The sequence below is a fragment of the Dermacentor albipictus genome, chromosome 1, assembly GCF_038994185.2.
Source record: "Dermacentor albipictus isolate Rhodes 1998 colony chromosome 1, USDA_Dalb.pri_finalv2, whole genome shotgun sequence".
NCBI classification, from domain to species: Eukaryota; Metazoa; Arthropoda; class Arachnida; order Ixodida; family Ixodidae; genus Dermacentor; species Dermacentor albipictus.
This window is the reverse complement of record NC_091821.1, coordinates 345410811-345436222: the sequence shown is the minus strand read 5'-3', so window position 1 is coordinate 345436222 and position 25412 is coordinate 345410811. Positions and strand designations below refer to the sequence as shown.

General features: G+C 43.3%; 1 protein-coding gene and 1 pseudogene across 1 annotated transcript; both read right to left on the bottom strand.

Annotated features, from left to right (window-relative positions):
• Positions 1-435: 435 nt before the first annotated feature.
• Positions 436-1481, bottom strand: LOC135920298 (RNA/RNP complex-1-interacting phosphatase-like; annotated as a pseudogene).
• A 5784-nt stretch (positions 1482-7265) lies between these two features.
• On the bottom strand, positions 7266-25290 carry LOC135914873 (ELKS/Rab6-interacting/CAST family member 1-like). Its single transcript, XM_065447828.2, has 9 exons — positions 25065-25290; positions 24819-24987; positions 20202-20334; positions 19757-19876; positions 19556-19667; positions 19357-19416; positions 13569-13637; positions 12053-12148; positions 7266-7535 (listed from the first exon to the last, which is right to left on the bottom strand). Exons 1-9 carry the CDS (start codon positions 25119-25121, stop codon positions 7494-7496), a joined length of 858 nt encoding a protein of 285 aa, XP_065303900.1. The 5' UTR covers positions 25122-25290; the 3' UTR covers positions 7266-7493.
• Between the last annotated feature and the right edge of the window lie 122 nt (positions 25291-25412).

Sequence of the window (25412 nt, the reverse complement as noted above, 5' to 3'; positions counted from 1 at the left end):
GTGGGCAGATCATTGCTATCATTGCAGAAATTGCAAAAGTTGTTTAACCTTCACTCAGTGGCGTAGCTAGGTCATCTGGCACCCGGGGCCCTTCGCTCTTCTGTCACCCCCCTCCCCCCGGGTGTAGTCGAGGAAGGCGAGGATATCGACAATTTTCGGGTGTCTTCAGACGTATATGACACCCCCCCTACTGGCCCTGTGCACCCGGGGCCCGCGGCCCCCCGGCCCCCCCTGTTGCTACGCCACTGCCTTCACTAAAATTCCCAGTATTTGGCTAAAAGATCCAAATCAACAAGCCACACTCGGCTTGCTTAACAGTAAAGGAATTCTTGTAGGAGTGATCTCTTTGAACCACCAGTATAAGGATTACTACTAGAGAGTCAAACAAGAGCTCTGCATCATTTCAGGTACGCATCACAATTAACACGACAAAGGCGAGGTTTAAGGCAGCTGGGCGAATTTATGGACATGCTGAAAGGAAACATCCCTTCTTTTATTTTTATTTTTTTCAGCTCCAAAGCGTTTAGCAACAGGAAGCAATTTAAACAGCCAGTTTCTGAAAAACATCGCTGACACTGCGATCCGTTGGCACAACTGGTTGTTCGCGCGCTACTTCGGCGATTGCAGTCTTCTCGCTCGTAGGTTGCTGACGTACTCTTGCTTGTCGAAATTGTGTCGCCGGGCCTTCTGGAAACCTTCAATGGCCGTTGCGGGTGCTATGCCAAGCTTGTCTACCATGTACCTGCACACCACGTATCCGGTCCTGTTGACGCCGTGCGTGCGATGAACCCCTACGAGCTTGTCATCGTTGTCTGGCTTCGCGATGAATTCGCCGACGGCTGCGAAGAACGACTTCACGACTCGCTCGTTGGGTACACAAGCACTGGGGCACCTGATCTTGGCGTGGGCGACGCCATGGGAGACCACGCAGTTGTGATCGTAGTAGCGGTCCGTGTTCGTCAGATCGATGACGATGCCTAGGCCCTGTATCCATAGAGAAAGAAAGCACTATCTGCTGAAGCAAGCGTTCCGGCGTGAACCGCCTGTTACTTGGAAGGCTCGAGCATATTGCTTCGCGAAGCGGCACCTTGAACGGTACGAATCGCGTCCCAGGAATGTGGCTGCCGTGGTCTGCGTAGTCAAGCCACCTGTTGGGGACGACGTTCCTGGACGGGGCCATGTGTACTTGCCCGATACACACAAGCTATTTCTGGTAGGTATTTATCTTCACACGGCCTTACAGCCTTCCTTCATCGCAGCTGAAGATTAATGAGCATACAAGACAACGGCGCGCCTCAAGGCGCATGGTTTCGTATTCGGAGGGCTAATGGCGATCTTGGAATAAAAACAAGTATAACGTAAAACTATTCCAATCTGTTTTTATTCTATAACCGCCATTACCCTCCGTGATAAGTCAGAATGGTTCGAGTCCAGCCAATATATGGGCGGGTGCCACGCCCAAATGGGCAGAGCTCACTGCATGGCCGACCACGCGGGTCATTGCGTCAGTACGCCAAAGACAGCTATTCTAGTACACTATCACTTTTAAGTTTTACAGAATTTTTAAAGATATTGACGCGTGCACTTGCCTATCTATATCAGGCGACCACGTTTCGCCGCCTAACAAATGCTATCGCACAGCGCGGGACGCGCCTGCATGTATCGGAAGTTTCTGAAATGTTATCGATGCTTCTATCTACTGTCTGTTGTCGCAAAACCTTGTGTTATCTGATTTCATTGCGTGACGCGAATGGTGTAGAACTTTGTGGAACACACGCGGGTCCCAGCGATTAGTCTGGAACGTTCGACGACTGCTGTATAAAAGCCGACGCGCTTGACCCGCTGATCAGATTTTCGACGATCGCCGAGTGTGTTCGCCGCTATCGTTGTTCTTTTGAGTGTAGCCCGTTTTTGAGGGCACAAGTTCGCCCAATAAAACGCGCTAGTTTGCTGCCTTCTTCACCGTCATTACTACGTGACAATATGGCCTGCGGCAAATGGCATAATTCCATTCCTTTAGCTGGAATACTCAGAGGCTTACATACTTGCACAAGAAAACGAAACACATATTTAACTGATTAACGGAAATTACCTCACGGCACATATACCGATTTACGAATTGTATCGTGGTGAGTTTGCGAAGCGCATCCACTTAGAATGAATTTTCAGGATGGCACCAATTTCGATATATTTAGTGCCAAAGTGTGCGACGAAATACATATGGGTGTTCCAGTTACTTAATTTTGTGCTTCAATGCATAACAGAGCGTTTTGGTAAAGAAGTGGAACAGTGCATGCATTTTTTTTAACCGGCTGCGATTCGTAAACTGCAATATGTTCCATATAAAGTAATTCATTGAGAAGTTCATTAGTGAACGCCCGTCACTCCGTTCATTATATGTATTGATTTCTCGTGCAAGTGATATGTCCACCTCTTTGGATAATCCAACTTAAGGAATGGAATTATGCTATCTGCCACAAGTGATCTTTCCTGCAAGATTCTGTAAAACCTATAATCAGTTTGTATATAGGTCGCCTGACGTTAACTGAAACCGTGATGTCGGGGCTGCGTAAAGAAATAAATAAGACGGGCAGCCGTAGGTGGTACACTCTAGACACTTCAGAAAACATAGGAAAGAAAAGTTTTGTTAGAGCGTAGCTCTTAAGCACCCGTTCTTACAGCGAGCGTTGAACCGAGCGAACGCGGGAGCGCAGCGGGCGATGGAAGACGGCGATAGCGAAGGGAGCGCGAGGTGTAAAGCGGAAGAGGAGGGTGCAGCTAGGGGAACCACGAGGAGGAGGAGGTTATGGCGAAACCGTGACAAGAAAAGCTTTGAGCCGTGCATGACGGGTTCTGCGGCTACGGTGGCTACGATATGGCGCCAGAGTAGCGCACGTCGCCTGCTCACCGATCACGCCACCGATAGCATATACGGAGACAAAGCGCTGCATGAGCGAAGGTCTGTCTGCGGCGGCTGCTGTGAATCGCGCACACGCGCTGCCCTATAGCTCTCGCGGTCTCCCTGGTAGCGAGGCAGTGGCGCCACACTTGGCTCCATTTGCAACGTGCCGCACAAGACATATTGTCCGCGCCAGTATCGTAATCTTTGGTGAGTTGTGCAACAGCTAGTAGAATAAATAAGAAGCTAGATCCCCGTGCCATGTATGACGGTAGTCATACCGTAACCAAACAGTTGCAGGAACACTGGAGACAAAAGAGTATGGACGGATATAGCATATCTTTAAAACCCTATATTCGTGAATTTCGTGGGAAGAGGTTTAATTTATACTAGCAGTGAAGATTGAGGCTAAACTTCCATATTATGAATTTACTGCCGAAATCACAGTGCCAGCTTGCCAGTGTGATGTCACGGACTACAAAATGTACTTCCTTGCAGTTTGACAGCTTGAAATGTGCAGCATGTACAAGTTCTCAGAACTTTCCAAGGTCAGTCTTTGGCTCCTTTAAGTAAACACAACGCTCTATGCTTAATGATAAAAATTAATCAGACAAAAAAGTTCCGCCTCCATTCCACCCTGTGAAAGTGGACGTACAGCGAAGCTGTTGCTGACATTAGACAAGTACCACCACCCCAACTGATGATAGATGATATGTTGCATAAGAACCACCACCACAAGCGACATATATACATCACGCACACACACACATGTACGGTAGTGCCATGTGCATCATCATTTTAAGCCCTCTGCCTAGCACAAGTGCATTATTGAACTAAATGCCTAAAAGTAAATTGCATCAGAAGAAAGATTCACTGACGATTACGATACTCCCTAAAGCGAAGTTTGAGCGCAGCTCTACATGTGCACTAATTTCACGATATATTGGCTGGTGCGGACAATCTGTCTCATGTAGCACACTGCTAACGAAGCGAAATGTGGCGTGACTGCCTCACTAATTGGGAGATTGCGAGAGGCAGCGCATGGATGTGATTCACAGCAGCCGCAGACATAGGTACCTTCGCTCATGCAGCGCTTTCTTTCCGTATATGGTACTGGTGGACGCGCTCGCCGCATGCTATCGATGAACAGACAACGGTGCGCTGCTCTGGTGCCATCTCGTAGCGGTCATCGATGCAGAGCTCGTATTGCGCGGCACTAGGCTTTTCTTTTCATACTTTCGCCATAACCTCCTCCTCACGCACTCTTCGCTATCGCCATCTTTCGTTTGCTCTTTCATCCTTCGCTGTGCTTCTTCACTTGACTATGCCAAAGGACCACACGAAATGCAGGAAGGGGCACTGTAAGAGTTGCGGAAATGATAGCTTCAGATTGTCCTTCAAACATTTCCTATTCAAACATACGAAAAAACATAAATCGGTTACACTGAAAGTGAAAGACAAAGCCCTTTGAGATCTGTCTGAGTGGCTGCGGCTGCTAGGTTGTGATACCGTTAGCACAGCATACATCCTGATTGTAGCCCTCCGCTTAGCACAAGCATGTTATTGAACTAATTGAATTTTTCAAAGTAATATGTGTCATAAAATTTGTACAGTACGACTTACAACCTACAGAAATGACAGCATTGGATTGTAATTCGAATATATGAGAAAAAATAATTCTGTTATGTAGAAACTTAAGCACAAAGCCTTCCAGCTGCCGCTTGCTTTTGTATGAGCACCACCCAGGCGAAAACAATAAATCCCGACCAACCACAGGCTAACATCTTCGCTGTAAAATCTATTGCATCATGGCAAGCTGGTGTGGGAAAACTATAATGTAGTGTCGCCACCCTCCCAGTGACAACAATAATGCCCAATGGATATCCTATATGCATCCACTGCCAGGAAATGAATATCCCAGGGATGTGTTGAATACTGTCTGTGGACGTCCCTCAAATGACAGTTTGGCCGCATTTTCCCTGTCCTGCGGACATTCCTTCCATGTCCAAGAGGGCCATCATGAGGACATGAGGACATGCCACATGAGGACATGCCACATACATGAGGACATGCCACATACATTTGACAGACATATGCCAGGGTCTTTTAGTGTTTGCCATAATGTCATTAATTTCACAGCACACACTGTGTGACAGATGCAATGGGCAGAGTGCCTACGCATCAAGAACAGATACATTGCGTGCGCACATGCACGTGTGCGGTAGTGCAGCATACTCTTTATTCTTCTAGGCCTTCTGCCCAGTGCAAGTGGCTAACTCAACTAATTGAAGCTTCCCAAGTAAACTTCATCAGAAATGTCATTTACTATGTACACACGAGCTGCAGACACGATAGGTTCGGATTGTAATTGGAAGATGCGAGAGAACTTACTAATTCTGTTACGAGGAAACGCAACGGCAAAGCCTCTTGGAGGACACATATTCATGTGCATGCCAAAAAAGGACCATGTGGGATAACCTTGGGATATCCGTGGTAGGATATCCCAAGAAGCTCCACATACGATATCCTTGGGACATCTGTGGTAGAATATTGAAAACTGGATGACTAGTGGATGTCCTATGTGTCTCTAAAACCGTGCGTGGACATTGGGACGAGACTTGGACACCCTACAGACGAAGTGTTTTCACTGGGCTTTTGCTAGAGTTACTAGAGCTTGCATCTTTTCTGGCTCGCATTAAGAATGGCTTTTTTCAGTATTGTTGAAGCACCATTTACAAATACAGCCCTACCTAATTTTCTTTTTATAGCAGGAGAGAAGCCAATATCAGCAGTAGGCACTTCCAGAGGCTGATAGGCCTACACCAACGCTGTAATGAAAAAAATTTTCGTGCACCTAAATTATGTATGCACAAGGCTTCCCAGTGTTGGAACAAATCCGGCTTCAGGATCAGCGGCACAATGCCACGAATACTCGTTTGCCAAGTGATCAGGCCTAAACTCTGCCTTAAATGGCTCTGCGTCATAATGCATTGTACCATCTAGTTTTATTGTCTTGGAGCCAGCGCATGAAGCCTCTTTACCCTGCTCCAACCTGTCTGCTAGCTGCCTGGGCTGCTGATCTCCAGAAAGAGGTATCCAAGCAGCATTCCGTCACAGCGCTGAACGTGTCCAGTATTCCACTGAACGCAGGAGAGCCGGTCGTTTTGACGCATGGGCAGAGGCATAAACTAAAGCCCCTCCATACTACAACCACTGTGGTGAAGGGGCTTTAGCGCAAGTGTGAACTGCCTGCATGATGTAGCCACCTGGTGGCACAGACCTTAAGCAGCCAAACATGGAGCTAACATTACTGTAACCAAGCTTGACCATTAGCTACATTACTTGTTAATGTAACATTACCATTGTTACATTAGCTCAATGTTTGTCTGGTTGAGCTCTGCGACATCAGGTGGCTGCATTCTGCAGGCTGTTCACGTTTGCGCCTCTGCCTATCTGGCAAAATCCCCAGTCTGCCTGCATTTACCGGGACACCGGACACACTAAAACTCAATTGTGGTAGTAATCCTCCAGCATGAAGCGACAGCCATCAATGCGCAGATCCTGGTGCCGAGTGGGTACCAACAGCCTGATGCAGATCTTGCCTTGCAGAGGGACATTATGTTGCAGCTTGAAATGTTCCCAATCACTAGATTTGCAGCCGACAACACAGGGGCGATTCATAGTCCTTGCAAAAAGAAACGTTGAGACACATTGGCCACACAGCTCGCGTAAACACGGAGCAAGTTGTAACACAAGCAGCAGACAATTGCTGTGTGCCGGAAGTGTTTAAGTGTAGTGATAAATTGACATGTATTCTCTTTCTGTGACTTTTTAATTTGTAAAAGCAAGTTTACAAACACTCAAACTACAACAAACAACATTTGTTAACCACAAGGGTAACAAAAATTAGTGACGCAACGTGAGCAGCCAATTGCAAAGCTCATCTGACTTGAGTCATGCATGCCCGCTACGGAGATGGTATCGGGGGGCTGAAAACTCAGGGGAGCAGTTCTGCTGCGATCGGTAGTGATGCACATATTTAAAACTTAATAATAAATTACATGCTTTATGCAGACCGCTTAAACGTGTCACTTAATGATCAGAAGGACATACCCTAACAACTTCGTATGCTTTTACAATATTGTCAAAATCATTTCACCGTCTCTTTAACTGGTAAAAAAGACGCGTAACTGTTTGGTCACTTTGTGTTTTTGATCGCGAATGTTAGAGACCAGACCAGGTATGTAAAATGGGATTGTATCAACAAGGTTCTACTGTGCCTGTACACATATATGTACACATATGCTTCACATGCATGCTTGATACATACAAATCTACAAAGAGGAACTGACATGTTTACTATGCAGAAAGATTCTTTAATAGTTTATTTGATGCACGACACGTTACAAGCACTCTTGAGGTGCAATTAAGTAAAAGAACAATTTGAGCAAATATAGGAATTGTTGACAGCAGAGCAAACTGCAGGTTTTCAAGTGCTGGTACTAGCTGCACGTAACAGGTGGTTTTCTTGAATCTGGTGTACTGAGCAGCAGACAAGCTCCAGTTGTGGTCTTGTAGAAGACAGATTCTTGAACTAGTTTGTTGATGACGCTGTTGTCTTTTCTTCTGACTGTTTCTGCAGTGGAAAAATGGCAAGGAAGGACTCAATAATGAGTGACTTCTTCATATCACACTGAACTTAGCACAGAGCTCTGCTTTAGGTAACATCTTTTTTTAACTTTAGGCTTGCTGAAATTAAACAGTCGCTGGAAAATTGCAAAACACAAATTCTGCAAATAGAATTACAGCCACATCCCTGTGAAAGCTTTTTGTTTGTTTATTTAACCCACTCTGTGGCCATGGACAAGCTCAGCTTGGCAATGGTACTTTCTGGTTTTCTTGCAGCTTTCATTTTCTCACACAATACTGTCAAGCTCCACCCATGCAAAAATGGTTAAGATCTTGCACACAAACATTTAAAATATTCTCTACATTTTTTTTAGAGTTTTGTAATAAAAAGAAAATGGAACTACTTTTGGTCTTAAAGTATTAGCAAGATGAAAAAAAACAAGTATGCACATACACACAAAATATGCTCACGTTACACATGGGAATATTGACTGTCACAATGGCTCAGCAAGGAACTTGAACATCACAATGCAACCAGCACTAGATTTGCGATTATTTTCACACACATTTGGTGCAGAAAAAGAAAATTGTTAAAAGGTTTGCCATTGCTTGGGAAATCCTATGAGTGCTTAATAGTAGTTAGAAAGCCACTTCCGTTGCTCCAAACATAAAAGAAAACAAGCTAAAGAGACATTTAATGTCTGTCATTATCTTTAAACCTTGTTATCAAAGTATCAGCCTTCTTGTGTGTGTGTGTGTGTGTGTGTGTGTGTGCGCGCGCGTGCGTGCGCGCTTTCGTTCATTAAAAGAACTACTACACCATGGTTTCTTAGGAAGCAACATCATGGTAATATTTCAATACTTAAGCAGCTTTTGAAAGATCACCATGATGTTGCTTAAGAAACCGTGGTGTATTCATTACTTATAGGGTCCCTCACCAGGCCACACAGCAAACTTCGGTTATACGCTGGCAGTTGTTACGTGTCCTCTAGGGAGCATTCTGCAGCAAAAATGTCTCAAATCAGCCTATTAATAGCCGATGGAAATATTTCAGTGCCACGAACCCATGATTTCAGGATGCGAGCTTGACTGCAAACATAGACGCTCTCTCCACTTGCCCCGTCTAGGCTCCGCAAGCGAAATTCCTTTCTTGCATTCTCCCATACCGGAGCTCGAGGATCACGTGACGCATACGTCCTGGGCCCTGCCTTCATTTTTTTTCTCCTCACTTTATTGTGGTGTGGCGCACTTCCACTGACGCCGTCGTGCAAGAGCTGTTGTGATTGTCTCGTTTTGCACAGCACACAATTTTGCATGCTGTGCATGAGGACACCTGACTAGCGGTATAAGTCAGAGCTACACGAATACTGAGGCTGACACAAGCGGATCACAGCATGATCACGTGCTGGAGCACGGTGGAAAATGACAGTTTTGGTGTCTGCACGCGCGACTGCATGATGTGGGAACAAGCAAACGAAATGGAAGTACATCTCTTGCTGCGATGCAAAGTAAAACAAATACACGCCGACATTCGGTTTGTGTATTTCATTATTTTTCTAAACTTTAATTCGTCTATTCAAGCAACATATTACACAAATAACATATTGCCTTGAATAATTCTCAAAGTTATGTGTCACCACAAGCGATGTCACAGCACAAACATGTGTACGTAGACACACTAGCACGTGTATGTCACCCCATGGCTTGGAGCGCGGCGGCAGCAAAGAGAATGGCAAACAGCGTTCGGTTTGAAGTTTCAGATCTTTCTGCAGCGCGTAGTGATGTAATACTTTGCAGACACAATAGTTATCGCACATTGTATGCTCTGCACTTGTCAGCTCAAAATGGCCAGACATGGTGAGGGGCCCTCTAAGCAGCTTTTACCCACCGTGGTTGCTTAGTGAATATGGTGTTGGGCTGTTAAGCATGAGGCTGTGGTATCGAATGCCGGCCTCGGCGGCCGCATTTTGACGGGGGCACAATGCAAAAACACCTGAATACTTAGATTCAGGTGCACGTTAAAGAACCCTAGGTGGTTCAAATTTCCGGAGTCCCCCTTCACTACGGCGTGCCTCATAATCAGATCGTGATTTTGGCACGTAAAACGCCATAATTTAAGTTTTTTCTTAATTAAACAGCTTTTATTTTTTTGTCCGTTTGTTCTACAAAACATTTCGTGCTGTTCTCTTGGCAAGGCTCCCATGTTCTCAAACTTTTCATTCCTCTATGTGAAGGTGGAGCAGTCATATATACTGATGTGTCCCCTGAAGATGAGCTTTGAAGGTGTTGGCGGCTACCAGTTTGACATCTACAGGTGCATGAAGGAGCACAATCAGTGAATCCATCACTTTGTCTAGCTAATGATCATGTAAGACATTACCACGAGCTGCACAAATTATAGAAGAAGTGATTAATGAATTATTTACATAACACAACAGGGGTGGACGCACTATAAAGTCTCAGAAATTACAAAACACTGCAAACTCAAATCCTGTTTGTACAGTAAAATCTTACTGATACTTATGTATCATATCTTTGTTTTCTTGGGAAATCATCTTTTTTTTTTGCAACAACTTGGTGAGCGATGTTCTGCTTGTAAACCACTGTGTATTCTGCTGTAACAGTCGAGCCAATTAAACAGGCCTGCCCCATTTAATGAGCTAACATGTTTGCACACCACTCTGTATGCACTCATGGTCTCAGGCAGTACTGTTGTCACAATAACAATACTATATGCATTGCCTACTTTCCAAAGCTATTGGCGTTATTGCACTTTGGGTGTGGAAAATTATGTGGAAAGGTGCGTTTTATTTTTCAATATGTTTGCTTCACACCTTGGTTGTAGTATGCATCTCTAGAGGCTCATATCTCTGCTAAATCAAATATACTTTACATACTATTTGCCATGCATATGTACCAACTTGATGTGTTTTGCCAAAATATTGATGCACCAAACGTCAAGTGCATGAGAAAGAATCGCATCCGCCCATGACTAAAATCTAAAAACGGTGACGTTTAAAATCCAACTGCAATAAAATTTGGACTGCACCAAAAGCCTAGTTTAACATAGTGTAAATGTAGATGAGCCTCTGTGCAAAATTTTACAGAAATATGAACGCAAGTGTCACAAAAAGCCAGTAAAAATAACTGTTCTTGATGGTGAAACCGAAGGAAAGAAAAAAGCCACCATTACCACTTGCCGAAATTGAAGCACAGCCTCAGAGATTAGGCAGCACCCGCAGTGCCCTAAGACTTGCATCACAGACGGTAATCACCAGATGCATGCATTGCCTGTATAGGTGCAGTTTGCAGAAATTGATTCAGTGCTACATAATGGTTATTTATAACCAATTTAGCAAAATATAAAGGCAGATTTTTTTTTTTTACTTTTGATATTGTGACAACTGTCACTGTTATCAACTTCTAGCTTTCTTCGGTTTTATTGGCACATATCTGGACAATAAATGTATACAATTGTCGACTAGACAACAGATAAGCAGTGTACACTAAAATATAATCTCTTAGCGAATGGCTTGTTAGTATTATGACTAGGTTTCAAAGCAGTCCCTCAAGTTTCCAGACCTGCAGAAATGACTGCAAGGGCTTCAAGCCATACACGAAGGCACTTTTGCTTCACTACCTGTTCTGCAAACTCCGTGAAAAGGGTTGTTACTCTGCCAGGAGTTAGCAGCACAGCTCTGTAGCTGCCAAACTCGGAAAAGTAGAGCGGCACGCTCGTCCTTCAATGCTCATCATCCAAGGACATTTTTCTGAAATGCTCTTGCCTCAGCCACAGATGAGTGACCTAGCCCCTAAAAACGCCACTGCATTGTCACTCCTCATCCCATGTGTTGTGTATTTAGCATTTCACAGATTTACTGTTACGGCATTATGGCTATGCAGCGGCACTGCTCTTTGTGAGCATAGTTTTACTATGATGGCTCTATGCAAGTGTCAAACCATTTTTCGTTTCCATGCTTTACATGTAAGCACTTATTTCCAGTCTCATCATTGTTCACAACAAAGTGCCTCCACATTTTATCAGTTTTATAAATAAATATCATTGTAGCATTGCAAACTATTGTTCTAAAAAAAAGAAAGAAAAGAGAGGGCAGAGAGGGAAGAGTAGATGTTACCAGAGCTTTTACAGTTTATTACACTTACAACAATGCTGACAATTTACATTATAAAGGCCAATTTCACAAGCTCTTAGTATATACCCTGCAGTCTTAAGCATATGTGATATATAACCAGAGTACACAACAGTAGTAAACTTCTTGGCCTTTATTCCTGGGTAATTTCATGTTACCATTGGTTTGTAAGAACAGGAACCAGACAACAAGAAACAATTCCTACAAACAAAAAAGGTTGGCACGGTCAGCTCTGTCATGGACAGTATTATCATGGACCAAACAGTTCTATCAATGCGCTTAGGTCATGTGACAAAAATGTTGGTCTTTCCCAGCCAGCGACACAAGATGAAATAACATGAGGCAACCACCTGTTTTTTTTTTTTTTACTTACACCTCGCTTTTGTTCCAACTTCTTTAGGAAGGCCTTGTCCAACTCTTCACAACGGTCAGTCACAGAATCAAGTGCGATCTTGATCGCGTCCTCATCCTGCACAAAGTAAAACTAAAGGTAAGTTCAGCAAGATGACTGCCACTTCTTTCTTTCAAAGCCAATGGCTTTATGGGCATACAAAAACAAAGCCATCCCACAATTCATGTCTATGTTTTGCAGCTGTAGGTTAGTTTGATTTATGCAAATCTCTGCTAATACCCTGGCTATGCAGCTGCAACAACAATAACAGAAAGTCAAGATTAGGGTGAAAAAGCTGTAAAAAATTTCAAGCCCCCTCGTTGTACGGAGGCTACAGACTTTGGACCAATTCTATTTAAGTGGTCAGTTTCGGTTTAGCTTTGGGACAATAACACAGCTCAAACAAATAATTGAAAACTGCGAAGCAGTCTTTCATCCTGATCTGTGAAGAATGCATGATACATATTGTAGATCTGCTGTGGCCTAGCTTCCTACTTCCTAGAGCAGAAGCAGCAAGTCAAACTATGGTTTGCATGAATACATGGAAGAATAAACGAAAAGGAAATGACATTAAACTGGCTAATTTAACATACCATTTTAAAGCGTTTTGGTCTGTTGTTGTGCCCTCACCATTGAGCTTCAGGTGCCAACATTTTAACTTTTCGCTCCTGCCTCTGACCTAATGTTTACAGAATGCTACTCCCTATGCAATACAGTTTAACAGTAGCACACAAATGTCTAGCATCAATAAATGCCCATTATTTTCAGTGTATAATTGTTGTGCATGGAGACAAGAAAGAATGTAGATCAAATTTTATAAAACTTAAATGTGGCATTTATCCAAAGGTAAAATTAATTAAATTAAGTTTTTTTTTTGTGCCAGAACCACTTTCTGATTATGTGGCACGCCGTAGTGCAGGACTACGGAAACTTCCCACTTGGGGTTCTTTAACGTGCACCTAATCTAAGTACACGGGTGTGTTCGCATTTCGTCCCCATCGAAATGCGGCCACCATGGCTGGGATTCGATCCCGCGACCTTGTGCTCAGCAGCCCACCACCATAGCCACTGAGCAACCATGGCGGGTGTTATCCAAAGGTAATGCAAAGCAACAAAGGCCCACAGGAGTTACTGAAAATGAAAGTAATTTAAATTTGTGTATTTACTCAAGTGTAATCTACCCTTGATTGTATTTTACAATTTGGGAGAGAAACAGCAATTTGTTATCACTAAAGGAAGGGAAGATTTAGACTCCACCTATTGCTGTTTTGGTTTTGGAATTGATTCCAATGTGCATGTCATAGTGTAATGAATTTTCAGAAAGAAATGACTGCACATTAGCATAGAGCAAGCACCGTGCGGCACCTTTTTTCCCAGGGTGTCACCCTGCCAAATGAGCTAATCAGGAGGCTAGCGCAGATGGATTGTTGGGTGAAGGCAAATTAATTGACATCTCAAATCAGTGAAACAATAATGTAATGAAAGACTTTGGACTAACCGGTGGTAGGTCAAGTGTGGGCAGCTCGTTTTCAACTTCCTTCATTCGTAGCTCAAGTCTGTGGAGCTTCTGAAGAGAAAAAGCAATGCAATGCAATGAGAAATATACTTGAAAATAGCTGTTACGACTAATTGGCCTTGTACAACTGTTGAGGGGAATTAGTACACATTGCTCTTCCTGTGTGTGCATAATTTTTTTGTGCAAATTGTTCTCAAAAGTAATGCAGTGAGAATTCAAGGCAACAAAAAAGTAGGCACCTGAATGGTACTGCAGCTGGAATTTGCTGTCTCCTTTTTGACTCTTCCTAGGCTTCACGCTCATACATGCAGGTTGTTCTCTATATAATATAAAGCTTGCATTCAGCAGCTTCATGTAGGTCACAAGTACGTCAGAATGTAATAGAAACATCTACTGCTATCTTTACAGGGCCTCGGCAGGGTTTTCCTCCTGGTAAGGTAAGTTGATTACTTTAGTTCATTACTCATGTAGCTTTACAGGGAAAGTAAAAGGGAAACGTTAAGGCTAGCTAGCCCTGAAATTATCTCAAAAGCTTGTTGTGTAACCAATACAGTCACACCTCAGTCAAATTTTGCAGTAATAAGTTGATTATTAGAACAGAAAATGAAGGCTAAATTTGAATTTTTATATTTTGCACCGAAACCCCAGTGACATCAATGTGACGTCACAAATCTTATTGCTTTTTTTTAGCCATTTTGGCTTAGTAAAAGTTCTTGAAACTTGCTGAATGCAGCCTTCGGCTCTTCTATAATACAATGCGGACTATGATCAATACATTAACTAAGCTCTATTAGAACTAGTTGAAATCTGTGATGTCACGGTCGTCTGGCAAGAGAACTTCAATACGGCATCACCATATATTGTTTGTTGTTGCGTAATTTCTGGCTTACCAAGCCTTTTCTCACGGTGAGGGTGGCTTCTTTGGTACTGTACTAGGGTACTATTACAACACAAGTAATTTTCTCTTTAGTGTCCCTTTAATGATACCAAATTTAATGAAATTTCCAATTAAGTGAACAAATTTCAATCGTCTGACGCATTCACAGGGCCCCCCAATGGGCTGAAAATCTTGTAACAACATGGAGGACTCAACGTTTTGCCTTATTTAGTGATGTGTCGGGAGAAATAGGGGCGTACCAGGTTTTAGTTGAAATGACACGCACACTGACCTGTTAAAATAGTTTGCCGTACCTGTGCAGGAACCCAAGACACTCTCAACATGCCCACTGTTCTCGATAAGTGTACACACGGGCAAAAAATTATAGCTCGTGCCACCTTTTTTACCCCTTCTAATATGTTATTCATAGTAGTACAAGTTTTGCAATGCAACAAAGTACTTATCGGGTCCCACCAGTTTGCTAAATCAAGGTTTAACTGGGTAAATCTCTCTCTCTCGCGCTCACGTACGTACACACACAAACAAAATTTGGAGGACGCTTTGCCTTTAAGAGTGGAACGCAATAGATTTCAAAGATCCCCGACTTCTTGTCACGCTTCACAGTAACCGCAGCTTTGTAGCAGATGCGTGGAGCTGAGCATGATGCTGTTGTTCCAGGGAACTGAGCCGCTCGGAAAAGGGGTTTGTGTTTGAGTTTCTGCGTAACAGAATTATGCTTTCTGGTATATTCAAATTAAACTCCCAAGCTATCATGTCTGTAGGTTGTGTTTAGGTTGTACTTTACGATTTTTTCTGCTGTATTTCAATTTGAGGAATTCAGTTCAGTAACACGTGCGCGCCACGCGGAGGGCCTGCATGGTTGTGGTTCGGAATAATTTTTCGCCGAGCGACATCCTACGCTGACATCAAATTTTTTGCAACATGGGGCCCTTAACGCTATTGCATTAAAAACTATGTTAAAGACAGCAAATCACCCAAGAAAACAAGTGGCAGTGTGTCATCCACATGGTATAGCACAGGAATGCTGCACTGAGCCAGCAATCTTGGAGTTCATGCTATGTCAGGTGCTACCACCCTAGTAACCTTGGAGGACCACATAGCGAGGCTGACGCTCCTGCAAATCAAGCTAACAAGTGCACCAGTGAGGTTTTTCGCAGCGGAATCTAATCATCATAGCTTAAATAATTTTTTCTCATTCAAATGCACTGTGTTATTATAAGTAGAGTTGCTGTATATAGTTAACTTAGTATATAATTAATATAGGTACAGTAGGTGCTCGCTTTACGGAGCATATGCAGTAACTCTAATTGTCCGTGGTTGATTGCCATGCATCAATTAGAAACAACACCAAGACAAAGGAGGCTGGATCCACATTTCTAAGGTGCTGGTGCAAATACTATCCAACGTTCGTGTCACCTTCGTGTTTACCAAAAGTTCTGTCCTTTGTTAAAGTTAATCTTCCGGAGACTTAGGGGCCATTTAACCACCACTTCAGCTTGATTTAGTATCTGCCTTTAAACCCCTTTTACACAATGCGTGACAGTGGGGTGCAGCGGTAGCGTAGAGGAAGAACACCCGCCTCGCGTGCAAGAGGTCCGTGGTTTGAATCCCGGTGCCGGCAATAAAAAACATCCGCGTGCTGATAAAATTGCATAAACAGGCCTGGAGTGTGGCATGATCCCGGTGACCAGAACCGGTAACGCACTCCCTCACCAGAGCAGGATTGGCCACCCTGGTGCAGTACTTGGCCACAACCTCCTATATGAGCACAACAATCAAACACCGGCCCTCAGTCCCCAGCAGCTGCAAAGCAACTGACCACAGCGGTGGTAAGACCTGCGACGCAGCAGAGGGTGCTAAGAATCCCTGGCTCCGGACAGGCCGCCATTGGAATACGAACCTGGCAACGTTTAACGCTAGAACGATATCTAGTGAGGCGAGTCTAGCAGTGCTACTGGAGGAATTAGAGGGCAGTAAATGGGATATAATAGGGGTCTGTGAAGTTAGGAGGCCAAAAGAAGCATATATAGTGCTAAAAAGCGGGCACGTCCTGTGCTACCGGGGCTTAGCGGTGAGACGACAACTAGGAGTCGGATTCCTGATTAATAAGAATATAGCTGGTAACATACAGGAATTCTATAGCATTAACGAGAGGGTGGCAGGTGACACTTAATGAGGCACTTAATGTGACACTTAATAAGAGGTACAAAATGAAGGTTGTACATGTCTACGCCCCTACATCCAGTCATGATGACCAGGAAGTCTAAAGCTTCTATGAAGACGTGGAATCGGCGATGAGTAGAGTGAAAACAAAATACACTATACTAATGGGCGACGTTAATGCCAAGGTAGGCAAGAAGCAGGCTGGAGACAAGGCAGTGGGGAAATATGGCATAGGCACTAGGAATAGCAGAGGAGAGTTATTAGTAGAGTTTGCGGAACAGAATAATATGCGGATAATGAATACCTTCTTCCGCAAGCGGGATAGCCGAAAGTGGACGTGGAGGAGCCCGAACGGCGAGACTAGGAATGAAATAGACTTCATACTCTGCGCTAACCCTGGCATCATACAAGATGTGGACGTGCTCAGTAAGGTGCGCTGCAGTGACCACAGGATGGTAAGAACTCGAATTAGCGTAGACCTGAGGAAGAAACTGGTACATAAGAAGCCGATCAATGAGTTTGCGGTAAGAGGGAAAATAGAGGAATTCCAGATCAAGCTATAGAACAGGTATTCGGCTTTAACTTAGGAAGAGGACCTTAGTGTTGAAGCAATGAACGACAATCTTGTGGGCGTCATTAAGTAGTGTGCAGTGGAAGTCGGTAACTCCGTTAGGCAGGATACCAGTAAACTATCACAGGAGACGAAAGATCTGATCAAGAAACGCCAATGTATGAAAGCCTCTAACCCTACAGCTAGAATAGAACTGGCAGAACTTTCGAAGTTAATCAACACGCGTAAGACAGCTGACATAAGGAAGTATAATATGGATAGAATTGAACATGCTCTCAGGAACGGAGGAAGCCTAAAAACAGTGAAGAAGAAACTAGGAATTGGCAAGGATCAGATTTATGCGTTAAGAGACAAAGCCGGCAATATCATTACTAATATGGATGAGATAGTTCAAGTGGCTGAGGAGTTCTGTAGAGATTTATACAGTACCAGTGGCACTCATGACGATAATGGAAGAGAAAATAGTCTAGAGCAATACGAAATCCCACAGGTAACGCTGGAAGAAGTAAAGAAAGCCTTGGGAGATATGTAAAGGGGGAAGGCAGCTGGGGAGGATCAGGTAACAGCAGATTTGTTGAAGGATGGTGGTCAGATTGTTCTAGAGAAACTGGCCACCCTGTATACGCAATGCCTCATAACCTCGAGCATACCGGAATCTTGGAAGAACGCTAGCATAATCCTTATCCATAAGAAAGGGTATGCCAAAGACTTGAAAAATTATAGACCGATCAGCTTACTGTCAGTTGCCTACAAACTATTTACTAAGGTAATCGCAAATAGAATAAGGAACACCTTAGACTTCTGTCAAGCAAAGGACCAGGCAGGATTCCGTAAAGGCTACTCAACAACAGACCATATTCACACTATCAACCAGGTGATAGAGAAATGTCCGGAATATAAGCAACCCTTATATATAGCTTTCATTGATTACGAGAAAGCATTTGATTCTGTCGAAACTTCAGCAGTCATGGAGGCATTACAGAACCAGGGTGTAGATGAGCCGTATGTAAAAGTACTGCAAGATATCTATAGCGGCTCCACAGCCACCGTAGTCCTCCATAAAGAAAGCAACAAAATCCCAATAAAGAAAGGTGTCAGGCAGGGAGATACGATCTCTCCAATGCTATTCACAGCATGTTTACAGGAGGTATTCAGCGACCTGGATTGGGAAGAATTGGGAATAAAATTTAATGGAGAATACCTTAGTAACTTGCGATTCGCTGATGATATTGCCTTGCTTAGTAACTCAGGGGACCAATTGCAATGCATGCTCACTGACCTGGAGAGGCAAAGCAGAAGAGTGGGTCTAAAAATTAATCTGCAGAAAACTAAAGTAATGTTTAACAGTCTCGGAAAAGAGCAGTAATTTACAATAGGTAGCGAGGCACTGGAAGTGGTAAGGGAATACATCTACTTAGGGCAGGTAGTGACGGCGGATCCGGATCATGAGATGGAAATAATCAGGAGAATAAGAATGGGCTGGGGTGCGTTTGGCAGGCATTTTCAGATCATGAACAGCAGGTTGCCATTATCCCTCAAGAGAAAAGTGTGTAATAGCTGTGTCTTACCAGTACTCACCTACGGGGCAGAAACCTGGAGGCTTATGAAAAGGGTTCTACTCAAATTGAGGACGATGCAACGAGCTATGGAAAGAAGAATGATAGGCGTAACGGTAAGGGATAAGAAAAGAGCAGGTTGGGTGAGGGAACAAATGCGAGTTAATGACATCTTAGTTGAAATCAAGAAAAAGAAATGGGCATGGGCAGGACATGTGATGAGGAGGGAAGATAACCGATGGTCAATAAGGGTTACGGACTGGATTCCAAGGGAAGGGAAGTGTAGCAGGGGGCGGCAGAAAGTTAGGTGGGCGGATGAGATTACGAAGTTTGCAGGGGCGGCATGGCCACAATTAGTACATGACTGGGGTTGTTGGAGAAGTATGGGAGAGGCCTTTGCCCTGCAGTGGGCGTAACCAGGTTGATGATGATGAAACAATGCGTGGCTTGTATTTCAAAAAAGGTTTCAAAGAGCTTTTGGAATTTTGGAAATCTAGGCCAGTTGTACTTGTGTCAAGTGAAAACATCAACTCCCAAGAAGCCAACAACAGAGTTGACAGTGAAAGATGTGACAATGTGTACCTTGGAGATAGAAATGATGTGGTCTAGGTCTGGCATTTTTTTGCTGCTGACTGGATGTTTCTGAAAGAGTCAACAATGAATAAATCACTGAGCATGTACAATCGCAAGGTTTCACACTGTGCATGCAACTTGTACAAGCAAAGGCAGCTTATGCATAATCAGGACTGGATTATTTTCACTTACATAAAGCATGTCTTACCTTCAGCTTGGTCACTTTTGACCTGTATTTCATCTCGTGTCTTTTCCACCTTCTAAGTTTGCATTCTTCATCTGCTGCTGTAGTATGCATGTCTTTGTTGGCCGCATCCAACCTTGCAGCATGGATGAGCAACAAGAAGGAACTTTTATTGAAATGATGTTCTAGCCACTGCCTAAATTAAAGCAAGTTTTTAGCACTTACAGGTGTTGCTCCATCCTATGGGTGAGCTGTTCGATATTTGCAACATCGTCTTGCAGCTCAGATTGCTGGTCCTGCAGTTTTTTACGTTGTTGGCAAAGCTTTTCAAGCTTTTTTCCAAAGCTGTGACACAGAAAGTTAGAGACTGGCATTTACATAAGACAATGCCAATGTAAAAGTTGAATAGCTTGTGTGTTCACTTGTGATAGTAACTTTTGATTAGGTGTGCTTTACTTTCATGTTTCTTTTCTTCTGATCAAGCTTTATATGGCTACAACTTCTTTACAGCAATGCAGTTGGATCAGTAAAGTGTTGCCCCTTGTTGGCTGGCAGTCTAAGTTGGCCAAATGTACATTAGTGAAAATTTACCTGAAAAAAAAAAAAGAAGCCCTAACTATGATAACCCATTGCAGCCTGATTACAACAGGCAATAGCGTAAATTTCTCACCTTTCTGAGTCCAAATCATGACAGCCTAGAAGGGTTCCTGCATGTGCCAGATCTTTAAGGGTGCCACGTGCTTCTTCGGGCAATTGATCTGGTGCAATGTTTCCAGCTCGGAGACCAGCTTCTAGGTTTTCAGCTGTAGCGTAAACATCATCCATCATAATAAATCAGAAAGCCCTTTTGTGGAAATCCACAATCAAATTAAATCCATTGTAAGGCCTTCTCTCTCTAGCTTAAAGTAGTAGGCCCTCATTAAAATGAAATTTGTGTTATTCAAAATGTTGCTTTATTCGAAGTTTGTGATACTGATCAGATTGCATGCAATTTTAGATTGTTATTATAAGTGGAGCGGCACTGGACAATGGTTAATGCGAAACGGGAAATCTGCACAAGATTGCTTGATGCAAAAAACTTTATGAGCTTGTGTGTTTCGTTATGCGGTCACCTGATAAACAAGTACACATGTCAGTATGAACCTGGAGGCGCAAAGAGAGCTGCGAAGGCCCTTCCACCACGTGGTGGCAGACCTTTGAGACTAACCATATCAAATGATGATAACCAACATACAACACAGCTGCACACGTGTGTTGGAAGATGTTCGCCATTGTGATGTCGCCACTATTGAGTGGCTTTGTTCCAATATAATGGGTTATGCTTATGCGCTATTGGAACACAAGTCCCACCCTACTTAGGTCATTTAAAGCCCCTTCACTTTTAACAAAATAGTGCTTATAACCAAGTACATTTCCTGTCCTGATGACTGTTAAAGTAAGGGTCAACTGTAGCACTAGTTTATTCTGTAAAAACCGTTAAGTTCTTGGCTCACCAATAGGAACTGACTGGCTTGATTGCATCAGAATCTTACTTATTTTGTCACCAAGACATGGTTATCATGGCTGTTGACTTACTGATTCATGATTTTTTTTCCCCTGGAATCCTGTCTAGCACAGACACTGTAGTGAAGGACTTCAGATTAATTTTGATTATCTGGGGTTCTTTAAGCATGCACCTAAGTCTAAGTACAGTTGCAGGAAATAGGAACAGTGAATTTGTTTGAATGCTATTAGCAGTGTTAGGATATGCCACACACTTTCCGGTATTCATCTCTGCCCGGATCTAAGTCTCCCTTGCATACCGACTTGGGCCATTGGCTACGTGCCACTGAGCCTCTTCAATTGGTCGTGCTGGACTGTGCAGGACTGTCCGAGATGCTGCATGTGCAACACTCACTGGCTGAAAGCACCACCTCGGGCAGTTCAAGACTGTCAGGGACGGATAATCAATGAAGTCCAATGGGTATGTGCAGCTCTACAATGAACCTGTTTGATGCCAACTTGTGTCACTACTTATGTACCACTCTTCATGAAACAACTTAGGCCGCCAGGTACATGACACTTTTCATAATATTCATCATAATATATAAAGTGTATCATCACCGATTACACACCAGTCATAACATAGATTGCTCATTGCACCAATTTGCCTAACAACTCCAGACTGTAGATACGGCGCTGTTTTTTAAATTTTATATTATAAAACGATTACTCGCGATGTGTGGATTCGAATCTAACGCATTAGTATGTAATTAGTAGCTTGTGTCTTGAACGTTTAAACTGATTGAACGCTCTTATGGGGGGCATGCATCTTCAGCTGTTACAGCCTCTTGAAAGCAGGACTGTCGCAAGGCTTTGGGAGGTAAACGCGCATTTTTGCAATTCGCCCACAATGAAATGTGGCCATTGTGACCAGGCGTCGAATTCGAGCCATTGTGTCTCAGCAGCAGCAAATGCACCGGCTTAACTCATGATGTTTTATTGCAATAGCAATTATATGGACACTGTGCGCATTTCTGCTGTCGCTGTGAGGTTCCGTATGAGTGAAAGCGTGTGGGGGTGAGCTGGGGAACACGGTTCAATCTTGTGTGTGCAAGCGAGGAACGCTGCCCAGATGCGTCTCCTCTCCTGTGGCATGTGAGGCAGGGGGCTACGTGAATCGCGGGCGCTGTAGTAGACGCCTTTGGCGGCCGCTGTATGGACGCGCTACCTGCGCCCTCATGTTCAAAGTGATCTGGAATGTTTGCAAAGTGCACATGGTGCCGGTAGCTTTGTATGCACTATGCTTTCAATGTTGCGTTAGCATTGAAGCGACAGATGCACGGAGGTCAACTGGCTTGCGGCTGCTGCCGCGATTCCCAACTCCAGCGTTTTCACAGACAGTTTCCACTGTCATCGATCGAGATCTGTTCATGTTTACCTGCACTCACACGACACCGTGCTGGTTAATTTTGTTAAAACATGTTGATGGTTTGAATCCATGATAAAATGTGTAAGCGCGCCTGAATAAGGACGTAGAAAGAAGCAGACACACAAAGACAGTGCTGTCTCTGTGTGTCTGTTTCTTTCTACATCCTCACTGAGTCACAATTACAATTTCTATCATTGTTAATTTAGTTAGTAAGCGAATGTTTAGAAGTTTATATGGCCGATAAAACTCCTATCCTTACTTCGTACAGCTGCCCACTAATTCACTGTCACCTAGCTAATAGAAACATGTTTTAAAAAATTGGCAGTATACAAACATGCACGATGAACACTGGAGCTGGCAAACGGTACTCTCGGTCAATCACCTTTCGGTGACACAGGCATTTATCCAGGATTCTGGTATTGGGGGGGGGGGGGGGGGGGTTGCTGCGAAATTGTAGTGAGATGTAGATTCTCTCTCTCTCTCTCTCTATGTATGTGTGTATATATATATATATATATATATATATATATATATATATATATATATATATATATATATATATATATATATATATCACAGGGGACCCTAATCATGAGAAGGCAATTTACAGAATAATAAAAATTGGTTGAAGTGCATATGGTAGGCATTACCAAATCCTGACTGGCAGCTTACTGCTATCATTAAAAAGAAAAGTGTACAATTACTTCATTCTACTGGTGCTAACATATGAGGCAGAAACTTGGAGTTTAGCTAATAAGCTCGAGAACACGTTAAGGACCACGCAAAGAGCGATGGAACGAAAGGTAATAGGCGACACATTAAGAGACAGGAAGAGAATGATGTGGATCAGAGAGCAAATTATTTTAAAAAATTAATTAAGTTATGAAGTTTTACATGCCAAACCCACGTTCTGATTATGAGGCATGCTGTAGTGGGGTACTCCAGAAATTTGGACTGCCTGGGGTTCTTTAATGTGCACCTAAATCTAAGTGCACGGGCGTTTTTGCATTTTGCCCCGATCGAAATGCTGCTGCCGCAGCCGGGAAGAGAGCAAATGGGAATAGCCGATATTCTAGTTAACATTAAGAGAAAAAATGGAGCTGGGTAGGTCATGTAATGCATAGGGTAGATAACGGGTGGAGCATTAGATTTACAGACTGGGTGACATGGGAAGCGCAGTTGAGGATGGCAGAAAACTAGGTGGGGTGATGCAATTAGGAAATTTGCAGGTGCAAGTTGAAATTGGCTACCTCAAGACAGGGGTAATTGGAGATTTCAGGGAGCTTTCTTCGTCCTGCAGTGGATGTAAAAATAGGCTGATGATGATATATATGTGTACGTAGATAGAGAGAGAGTTTACTCTAAACTTCTTCCTTATCTGTACATTGTCATCAGCTGTATGTCTTTCCTTTTATGTGCCTGTGTGTGATTATCATCATCGTGGACTGCTTTGTCTTCAGTGAGCCTTTTGGTTTGAGTAAACGGCTGTATGTACCACTGCTCCAAATATAGATTGCAATAGAAATGGCTATGTGGGGTTAATTTGAAAGCATCGGCATGAACACTGCTGAAGGCACATGGAAAATGACATGTTGTGCTGTCTATCAGCTGATTTATTATAGCGACAAACCATCATTTAAATACGCTAAAGTGAGTCATCAAAAGCATGAAAAAAGAGGCAGGGGTTGACCATCCGTACCCGATGGTGTAGGTGCATGGCTTGTGTGCAGTAAATGCGTCTGGTCCTAGGTTAGCAGATAAATATGCAATTTCCTTGTTGATAGCAAACCAGATGGCTCACTGATACATTTCTCGTTCAGTATTGCTGTTGTATGGGCTTCAGATATTTTCCTAATCATTTAGTTGCTGTTTCTTTGCTAACACTTCATTTTTTTTTGTTTTTTTCAAAATTAGGCCAACTATACTTTTTACAATGTACACCCAGATGGCCACTGATTGCTTTGTCACGTTATAATGTCACATGGTATATGCCATTACATTTTGTTACTTATCATAAATATAAACACTACAGCATATAATCTTTACTTAGCCTTTCACTTCACATTACGCAGATATCAAGTACTGATTCTGCCAAATCTTTTCCTTGTCTTTTCCCGCCCATCTGACATTTAGCAATGAGAAAGGGGGTAGGGCGTCTCGTTCAGGATATATATGTATATTTGGTGGAGGAGTGTCTGGCTCCTCCTAAGGAAGTGGGGTGTTAGGTGTGTGTGTGTGTATATATATAAATCACTGAGGTGATCTCACTTTCAGCAGGCACTGTTTGACGTTCGTTAGTGAGGCGTCGGACCAGACGCGTTCGCAGAAAAGTCCAGAACTGCTGGCAGTTGTAGAACATTCAAAGTCATGCGCTACCTTTTTTGACGAAAAACTTGGACCTTTCCTCCAGAACTTTAATTTGGTCACGTGCGTCCGCTTCTGCACCTTCTTGAAGAGTCATTAGCTTGCGCAAAGCGATGGACGTTTTTTCGTCCATTTTGAATTTGACGTCTTTGTTGAGCATTTTGCGAAGCCAGGCTCTCACCTGAAAGCAGAACCGGAGAGTCAACATACAACACGTAGCAAGTTTATCGTTGCAAGTATGTCAAGTAAATAGAAAACCTGTTTCTCTTGCTCCCCTCGAGTAGCGTCCTCGGCTAGTTGGGAACTACTGTCCATATTTTGGAACAGATATTACTTTTCTCCTAATCGACAGCAATCATATATTTACGTTTTTGCGGAAACAGTGCAGACATTCGTCGCCTGCTACGATACGAACAACCCGCCTGTCGACTTAACCGAACCGATGACCACAGAGCAGATAGAACTGTTGCGAGTGTGACGGTTCTGACGATGATGATAGCTGTATCTATGAACTGAATAAAAACCATCGTGATAGAAGCATGAGACGTCTTAAATTATTTTTACGCATGAAATATTTCAATAGTTGCGCAGTATAGTTGTTATTAT

Excerpts from the sequence above, each read along its gene's own strand:
- LOC135914873 (XM_065447828.2), bottom strand. The coding sequence starts at position 25,121 with ATGGACAGTAGTTCCCAACTAGCCGAGGACGCTACTCGAGGGGAGCAA. Across the intron at positions 24,988-25,064 it reads GAGGGGAGCAAGAGAAACAG|GTGAGAGCCTGGCTTCGCAA; the intron begins GTTTTCTATTTA and ends TTCTGCTTTCAG. Across the intron at positions 19,877-20,201 it reads CATGATTTGGACTCAGAAAG|CTTTGGAAAAAAGCTTGAAA; the intron begins GTGAGAAATTTA and ends TCTGTGTCACAG.